The sequence below is a fragment of the Poromitra crassiceps genome (genome assembly GCF_964638095.1).
Source record: "Poromitra crassiceps genome assembly, chromosome: 18".
NCBI lineage: Eukaryota > Metazoa > Chordata > Actinopteri > Beryciformes > Melamphaidae > Poromitra > Poromitra crassiceps.
Genome location: NC_139636.1, coordinates 20,656,117 through 20,665,684, shown reverse-complemented (window position 1 = coordinate 20,665,684; position 9,568 = coordinate 20,656,117). Strand labels below are relative to the sequence as shown.

The 9,568-nt window shown below is 44.5% G+C and overlaps 2 protein-coding genes across 2 annotated transcripts; one reads left to right on the top strand and one right to left on the bottom strand.

Annotated features, from left to right (window-relative positions):
• Positions 1–1,272: 1,272 nt before the first annotated feature.
• lrrc10 (leucine rich repeat containing 10) lies at positions 1,273–2,088 on the top strand (the record flags this gene model as incomplete). The annotated part of the gene is made up of 1 exon (XM_083654328.1): positions 1,273–2,088. The coding sequence occupies one exon, from the start codon at positions 1,273–1,275 to the stop codon at positions 2,086–2,088; it is 816 nt and encodes a 271-aa protein (XP_083510454.1).
• A 5,771-nt stretch (positions 2,089–7,859) lies between these two features.
• LOC310792609 (seipin-like) lies at positions 7,860–9,492 on the bottom strand. The gene has a single exon (XM_083654326.1). The coding sequence runs from the start codon at positions 9,206–9,208 to the stop codon at positions 8,057–8,059; it is 1,152 nt and encodes a 383-aa protein (XP_083510452.1). The 5' UTR covers positions 9,209–9,492; the 3' UTR covers positions 7,860–8,056.
• Between the last annotated feature and the right edge of the window lie 76 nt (positions 9,493–9,568).

Sequence of the window (9,568 nt, the reverse complement as noted above, 5' to 3'; positions counted from 1 at the left end):
CCTCTGATAAGGAAAATGAAATTCCTTCCCAGTTTTATCTGGTTAGAAAATAGCCCTAATGAGGGTACATGAGATAGCACGGGCAAATCACACCTCCGACTGACAGGAGTGATAAGCTGCTTCTAAAAGTTCAGGAATAAAACATTGCGATATGACATGTAAATGGAAAATGTCATTCCAAAGTATGCCTAATGAATATCTTAGAAATAAGCTTTAGGATTTGCAGGTTTTTGTTTTTGTTTGTTTTTTACATCAAGAATGGCCTTGCATGCAAGTGTATTGAATCCACACTGCACACGTGGTGCTGACAAAACACAGACCTGCCCTGCCACCCGCCCCAACCCCCCCGAGCTAACGCCTCTTTTCTTTTCTTTTATTTGGGGTGTCTGTTTCTTCATTTTCCATTCCCTGCAGGAAACATTTCATACCACCCAATGAGTTATTACAATCTCAGTCAACGCAAAACACCTACAAGCTCAAAGCATGAACCGAGTCCCACTGCAAACGGCGAGGAACTCTGCACATCATTCAGTAGCTTGTGGAGAGGTCTGCTTGTTTGGATCGGAGGCATACAGACCCTGAGCTGTATCTGGGATGTTTGTAATGCAGTAAATGGCCTTCATCACAAAGCACTTCTTGTGCTTATCCGTGGCACTCTGAAAACCCTCAGCCTGCCCCTCCCTGTCTCCCTCTCCACCTCTGTCATGTCTGAGAAGAAAGGGGGAAAGTCATTAGACACAAATGGGGAGGAGAGAGCAGCTAGTGGTTGCTATCGCTTGAGAGTCAGGGGCAAAGCCACTGAGAGATAGTGAGAGCGGGACGGCACAGGGGAAATCTAACAGGGGAATACAATGTGTACTCTCTCGATAAACAAATGGCGTACTTTGGGCGATCATGGACAACATAGGGAGCCATTGAAAAGTAGGTATTTTTAAACTATAATAATGAAAATCTTTACACTAATTCTATTTCCTATTTTCTTTTTGCTCATCGGTGATGCTTATATACTAACCCTCTTCTCACTGCAATTAGATGCTTTGAAATGACTCACCAGCATGGATTTAATGAAATGAAAGGGTGTTGCTGTGATTGCCGTGCCTGCTGTTGCTGTATTACATTGTTACACTTTTCTTTTTTTGCATAGTATTAAGATCAATAACTTCAGAGGGGCGGTGGAAGAGAGTCTATAAGAGATGCCCAGAGTCTCCCTCCATGCAGCCCCTTGTCTGGCACTAAACTGATGAGGAGGTGACCAGCCAGCAAGGCAGCAGGATGGGGAACGTCATGCGGGGGGTCATTGCCTTCATCCCCTCAGAGTATTGTCAGCGCTTCCTAGTGGGCGACCTGAAGGAAATGCCCCTGGATCGAACCCTGGACCTGAGCAGCCGGCAGCTGCGTCGCCTGCCCGTGGCCGCCTGCGCCTTCGATGAGCTGGTGAAGCTCTACCTGAGCGACAACAACCTGAGCAGCTTACCGGCGGAGTTGCAGGGCCTGAGGAAGCTGCAGCTGCTGGCGCTCGACTTCAACTGCTTCGAGGAGCTTCCTGCAGCTGTCTGCAGATTGCCCCAACTCAGTATCCTTTACCTGGGCAACAACAGGCTGTACTGCCTCCCCAGAGAGCTGAGACAGCTGAAGGAGCTGAACACTCTATGGCTGGAGACTAACTGCTTCACTGAGTTTCCAAGGGTGGTTTGCGAGCTCCCCAATCTCAAGACCCTGCACCTCGGTTATAACCAGATTCGGAGTGTACCTAAGGAGCTTGGAGGGCTGGAGGAGCTGCGGAGTATCTGGCTCGCTGGGAACCAGCTGGCAGAATTCCCACCTGTGCTGCTGGAGATGCACTTTCTCGCCGTCATTGACGTGGACCGGAACAAAATACGCCACTTTCCAGGTTTGTCCCACCTGCAGGGGTTGAAACTTGTCATCTATGACCATAACCCCTGTGTTAACGTCCCGGTGGTGGGCGAGGGGGTCAGGAGGGTTGGGCGCTGGGCGGACAGCTCAGATGATGAGCAGGACGATGATGGGTCGAAACCGGCGAGCGAGACGACAGCGGAGGTCAAGGAAGTACTGCCCGAGGAGGAATAAAGCACTCAGGGTCAAGGAACAAGCTGACCTTCAGCTGTGGAAAGGCTCGCCAGCGCAGCACGACACTCAACAGGAACACTTAGCAGCCTGGTGGTATTTGTTCCATATAAGGTGAACCCAATGATATGGACTTCAACCTGAGATACAAAGTAACAAGCAGCTCCAGTTGTTTGTTGGCCACAAAAAGCATGGACGGTGTGAAAAGGACAAGAAAAAATATGTTTTTACATTTTGACACTGAATTAATCTTTTCTTTTTTCAATTTCTAAAACTGTGTTTGGCTCGTCAGATGAGTCTTTGCAGCAACAGTATCATTTTCATGGTCATTTCCCCTAAGTCAACTAATAGGCCATTATGGTCTGAGATGGTTTCGAGTTTTCTTGTCATTTAGTCAAATTATCTTGAATTATTTCATCTCATATTACATGGCATATTTCTTGGAAATTGTACTAGCACATCTCTGGAATCAAAACAATACTGGCAAGTATAAAATATGTATGTTTATTTGATAAACATCTTTTTTTCAGATTTAATTAAAAGTTAAGTTAATTAAATTGTTGAATGTACTGCAGGGCACCTAAATATTTCTTTGGCCTGAGACAATCCTGATGTCAACAAATGGACAATTTAAGCATAAATTCAACAAAAGAGAAGAGATAGAGAGATGTCACTAACTCAAAAATTATTTGGGAGTTCGTACTTCACAGTGAACGAACATAATTCATGATAAGATTTATTTCTCTGAGATAATATCTGTACCTGCTGAGGTTAAATACAGTGAGGTTTTAATACAAATGATGGATGGTTAAACTCAATTAGTGCACTCCTTATCCAGACCAATGCATAATTCATCTGATAGATTGGGCTTGTGGCTTTGAATAAAGACTGCTAATGGGCTTTAATATCATCGCCATACGGTTCTGAAACAGATTATAAAATATGATCTCACCAACACAAACAAAATTCAGTGCTCCACTTAACATAAATCCTACTCTATATAAGATAAACTATCATTCCATAATACATCATTTTGGCATTTTGCATGCTTTTGAGCGAAACAGCAAAAAGGGAGATTTAAATGGGCTGCATACTGTACCAGCACTTACAGTATACATCTGCAGGGATTCCCAAACTTTTTCATCTTGGGACCCAAAAGATACATTTTGTGTCTCCCAGTCCCTGGACCCAAACTCACAAAAAACATATGGCAATGAGTTGCCATGACGACCAATTGGCCGGGACCCAAATTGGGTCCTGTCCTACAGTCTATGGTCCTGACCCATAGTTTGAGAAACACTGATGTATGGAAATGTGTTTCTTATCATCATCATCATCATCATCATAACTAAAATTGCCTAAGGGGGCGGACCATGGATGTATTAAAAGAACTGGATAGGGGACCTGCCACGCCCACCCATGCATTCGGACGGAGGTAGCTCATTGGCGCATGAAGCCATCATGGGGGCTTTTTCTTCCTGGTTTTACTTCCTGACTATGCAGCCCAAGGCGAAGTGCGCATGTGTGCCATGACGTGTTCCATGACGTCTCCCACCCCTCCCACCCATGGATTGTATTACAAGAAGAAAATACCCCCGTATACGGCTCTTAGTGGCTTCTGAAGAAAAAAATGCCCCATAAAAAATTAGTTGATAATTAAAAGAGTCGTTTTATACTTTGAGTGACACCCGGAAAAAATTCCCCTGGGTTTAACAGCTGCCGGAGTCCCCATGCAAGTGGATGGGAATTTTCCTTTCTGGGCTGCATGGCGTCACGTGACTTGCATTACAGAGCTTCGCCAGCATGTTCAAATGGCTTCAAAGCCCAGCGCTATTCCTGGGGGCTTGGGGCGGACGGTGTTAGTCACGATTTTGCAGACGGTGTCTGTCACATGAATGGTGACATCATCAGTGATGTCATAAATCAGTGAATTGTGATGTCATCAGTAATGTCACTTGAGCAATTGTGATGTCATCATTGATGTCACCAGTGATGTCACTCGAGCAATTGTGATGCCATCAGTGATGTCACCCGAGCAATGACATCTCTTTTAACATAAGTTTACATTTCATCATTGGTTACATACAATGTGGGACACCTTCTCAAGTCACCTTTTAACTTGGCATTAGAATCAGCTTTCAGGTGGCAAAATGCAGTGTTGTAAATCTGAAGTTGTAACTTTGGCTGGCCTTGCCCTCATCAGCATGCAGCAGACTCACATTTTGAATTACCATTAAACTGATTCTCATCATTGTCTTGTTCTTCTGTCTTGCTCACCTTCTATTCAACTTAATGCATGTAAAAACTAGAACAACCACACCGTGGATTTATGCCTCCGCCATTAGTTCATTCTTGAGTCCAAATCGCCATTTGAGGCAAATTGGAAGAAATTCCATCAAGGCGCTCCTGAGATGTTGCGTTACAGAGCTTGGAAATTGGGTGTGTGAGGTCACAGTGACCTTGACCTTTGACCACCAAAATGTAATCAGTTCATCCTTGAGTCCAAGTGGACGTTTGAGGCAAATTAGATGAAATTCCGTCAAGGCATTGCTGAGATCTCACGTTAACGAGCATGAAACAAGTGGTCGTGATGACACAGTAACCTTGAACTTTGACCACCAAAATCGAATCAGTTGATCCTTGAGTCCAAGTGACGTTTGAGGCAAATTCGAAGAAATTCCATCAAGACATTCCCGAGATATGGCGTTAACAAGCTTGAAAATGGTATTCGAGAGGTCACACTGACATTGACCTTTGATAACGAAAATGGAATCAGTTCAGCCTTGCGTCCAAGCCGATGTTTGAGCCACATCAGAAGAACTTCCATCAAGCCGTTCTTGAGATATCGCATTAACGAACTTGGGAATGGCATTCCTGAGGTCACAGTGACCTTGAACTTTGACCACCAAAATGTAATCAGTCCATCCTTGAGGCAAAGTTAATGTTTGAGCCAAATTGGAAGAAATCCATGAAGCCGTTCTTGAGATATCGCTTTAACAAACTTGGAAATGGCATTCGTGAGGTCACAGTGACCTTGACCTTTGACCACGAAAATCTAATCAGTTCATCTTTGAGTCCAAGTCGATGTTTGAGGGAAATTCGATGAAATTCCGTCAAGGCATTCCTGAGATATCGCGTTAACAAGTTTGAAAATGGCGTTTGAGAGGTCACAGTGACCTTGGCCTTTGACCAGCAAAATCTAATCAGCTCATGCTTGAGTCCAAGGCGATGTTTGAGGCAAATCTGATGAAATTCCGTCAAGGCATTCCTGAGATATTGCGTTAAGAAGCTTGAAAATGGAGTCCGAGAGGTCACAGTGACCTTGGCCTTTGACCCCCAAAATCTAATCATTTCATCCTAGAATCCAAGTCGATGTTTGAGGCAAATTTGATTAAATTCCGTCAAGGCATTCCTGAGATATCGCGTTAACAAGCTTGAAAATGGCGTTCGAGAGGTCACAGTGACCTTGACCTTTGACCACCAAAATCTAATCAGATCATCCTTGAGTCTAAGTCGATGTTTGAGGCAAATCTGATGAAATTCCGTCAAGGCGTTCCTCAGATATCGCGTTAACGAACATCGGACGGACATACGTACGTACGGACAGACAACCCGGATCCATAATGCCTCCGGCCTGGCTATCGCCGGCGGAGGCATAAAAAAGTCAAAATGTGCCTTCATGTCAATGGGCCACTCACAAGCCAAAAACCAAAGCACCAAACACTTAACTGTTAGATCATAAACGTACAGTTACAGTATTTATATAACAAATACACTCAGTACAAGCTGAAACTAAGCAAGTTTTAAAATGTATATGGGCATATACAGCATATCTTGAGCTATCTGAAAGGTGGGAAATGTTGCCAAGACTTGAAATTGAGATAAAAAAAGAAAGTGAGGTGCACCATTATGTGTCCATAGCATTTATTATATTTGTATCAACACATAAATAACATTGACTTTTGTATTAATTCCAGAGGCATGTACAATGATATTTTGCAGTGCAGAGAACGGCAAGACACATCACAGATTAGAAGTGCACTGCCATGTCTTATTTTATCTAACAATATCTTTAGTAGCAAACCCTAAACAACTTGCACATAGCCTTCCATAAACTTGCTGAAGCCAAAATTCCCTTTCAGTGTAGGTAAAAAACATACAGCCACATTCCATTACCTTAACTTTATTAGGTCTATTGATCAGCATCATTTCCCATAGAATAACTTCACTTATCCTTCTCATCTATGTAACTCAGGGACAGGTTAAATACTTAAAAGTTAAGAATAGATAACGTTCTCATATTGCCTAACATACCTATCTAAAATACCTTCATAGTCCCCTGTGACAACAAAACAATAAAAGAGAACACCATTTTTACAACATCAAACTGCAGGTTTAAGAACTACAGTGTAACAGACATTTGCTACAAACATAGCAGGGAATGAAGTACAACTTTGCAACGATGTTGGATCTTTAAATACAACTTTGCAATGATGTTGGATCTTTAAATGTGCTATGGGAGTTAAATAACATTGAGGTGTGAGGCGGGACTTATCTAATTGCAAGATGAATATGCACTGAAAATGCACCAAATCCCCAACACACACCCACACAAAAATCTTTTAACTTGTTTAAAACAAGGCAAAATTTCCAAATCAAATTGCTCTGAGTCTCTGAGAAAGAATGTCATGAGGAATGTTTAGGTCAATCATCTAAATGGGTACTAACAGGATTCTGGGCCAAAATATTTGACTGGTACTCTAAGGCCTACAAAATCGCGCTTCAGCCGGAGGCAGAACTCGCCATCTTTGGCTGCTCAGTCTTCTCTGAACTTCCCTACAGCTGTGCAACAGTCTTTGACACAAGGGACAACTGTTGCCAAGAAACTAATCCTGAAGGAATGGAAGTCCCCCTCCTCACCCTCTTTTAAACTGTCTGTGGCTGACGGATATGACCTCTGTTATACGGATGGAAATTCTCTTGCCATCTAGGACCCGTTTCTAATGTATCTCGTTGAGGTTGGGGGCGACGGGTGATTCGCCAGACTGGTTCCCCATGGATCCCCTGTGTGGGATCCTGGGCACAATACTTATAAGCATATAAGCAAGCACCTTACAAGACTGGTAGCACGACATCACACTGAATGTTGATAATGTGTTTTTGTTTGTTTGTTTGTTTTTTCTCTCTTTTGTTTTCCTGTGTCTGAGCCTGTTTGTCTTGTTCGTATGTTGTTCAGAAAAATGTAAAATAAAATATATTACAAACAATCATCTAAATGCGGCTTTGAGGATGCAAAATGCTTATTTTGCACGTTCACCCTTACAGGGCAACTACTGTACATGGACAAATGTTGTATGATGCAATACAACATTCTTGATGATTTGCATCCAACAGTAGGATCAAGAATACTGATGTTTGAACAGGTAAATGGAACAAGCACAACCTGAATCACAATTGCCTTTTTTATGATGGGAGGATAGGCAGGATGTGTACTGACAGCTGAATGTAAGCTGCTCTTAATGTGCGAAAATACCACCTCGATGTCAGATGCAGCAGCACATGAGCAGGTTCAGCTGGCTCAAAAGGGTGTGTTAACTCGATGGCTGTCACTTGATGATAATGCCAAATGCCTACTGGCAATATATCTTGACTGTTGTTGGACAAGCGAAGGAGTACTGAGGAATGTAACACACCCTGCTGCTGTGGGTATCATCAGAACTCAGATGGCACAAAACACTTAGCCAAAAGAAGCGAGTAAACATTTTCAGGTTACAATGAGGTTACTACAATGAGGTAAACATGTTATCAAGACAGGACAGTAAGCCTAAACTAAAACAAGACAGTGAGTATTTTCACATGCATCTGTATTTGTGCCAATGACTTGCTTGAGTCTGCCCAATAACTTTCGCACCTGTGAAAGAAACGGACACATTATATTGGCATCATATGTGTCTGCATGCAGCCCCGTGGTTCACAGGCTCATCCAGGGCCCGGGTCTCTGTCGGAGAGTGAATTCAGCCTGGGGAGGCAACTGGCATCCCTCCAACACAGAAGGTGAGCCTTCCTTCTCCTCAGGACCCTCTGAGTCACAAGGCCCCTCGCTGCTCGTATCAGGCTCAGCAGCCTCGAGGGCGTCAGGCACTACTGAGGCCCTCTTTGATGATGGCTCCAGTGCCGTGTCATTTCCCTGAAAATCAGATGGGTCGTCCACAGACCCAATCACACCGGGCGCTTCGGGCTCCGTTTGTGACGATGCCGTCCCCATGCGCTTGCGCGCCTCCTCTTTCCTCTGCTGGAAGCGTGTGTTGTCCCCCAACATGACACTGATCCTGAATTGTTCTGGAGGCCACAGGCCACCCCATATGAACTGCAGGTAGCTGAAAAGGACAATGACACTGAGAAAGGTGAAGTTGCTGGCCACGCCGATCACTGCAGAGATGAAGGGGAAGTTGTACAGCACATATCTTATTCCAGTAAAGTACGCGTGGATACGAAGCTGGGATGAATATATCTGCACTCGTTTAGACTGGAGCTCGATGACTGCACCGACAGTGGGTTCATAAGCATTGGCCTTGTAGTCTGCGAAGAGCTCGACTTCTATTAGTTGCTTCTGCTCTGCCATGCCGGTCAGCAGCAGAGGGGAGAACAGGAAAGTGCTCAGTGTCTGCAGAAGGCTAGAGCGGTAATGCAGCATGGCAGAACGCCACACCGATGAGACAGTCTTGCCACCCTTGGTGTAGCAAGTCATCTTGATCATGAACATCCCCAGCTGTTCGTTCACTGGAGACTCCGGCATCTCTAGCACCAAAGATATTCGATATGGCTGACCGTAAACCATCACCTGGTCTTTTTCATTCTTCAGGAGTGAGATGTTAGCCATAGGGAATGAGCAAAGTACAGAAGTGGAGGCATCACAGTCAGACCTGTAGTAGTAGTGCACAGCGGCAGAGAAGCTGACAGTGGGCATGTAGGAGTAATAGAAGCTTCCATAGAGAAAGATAGACACCCAAAGCAGCAGAAGTAGACCACAACAAAGGATGGCAGCCTGAAGTAAAGTCCGACGGGCTTTGTAGAGAGTGACAGCAGCCACATCCTGCAGCCACAGCAGCGCAGCACCCGCCATGGTGCTTCCAGTCTCCAGTAACCAGTTATCCAGTCTTCCTGCGCAGTTTTTGCCTTTGAGCTCTCTCGATCCTAACCTTGTATGTCAGTGGCTGTCTCCCCTCCGAAGCTTCTTAATTGTTTTTCTTCGCCCTACCATGACTTGTTCGTTGAGCTAACTACTAACCTACTAACGTTACTCGCATCACTGAGAGTCCAACATCATTTACAGCATATAAACGTGACAGCAGCACGCAAGACCAGGCTGAGAAACGTAGCAAAAATAAACATGTCTGGATTATCAGCTGTCCGATATTTCCCCCCGCTTAGCTCTGTGTGTGCAGCTCGACGACTGACGACAACAACGCCGAAGACGGAACGC

Bases quoted from the DNA above. Each gene is read 5' to 3' on its own strand.
- LOC310792609 (XM_083654326.1), bottom strand. From the start codon at position 9,208: ATGGCGGGTGCTGCGCTGCTGTGGCTGCAGGATGTGGCTGCTGTCACT.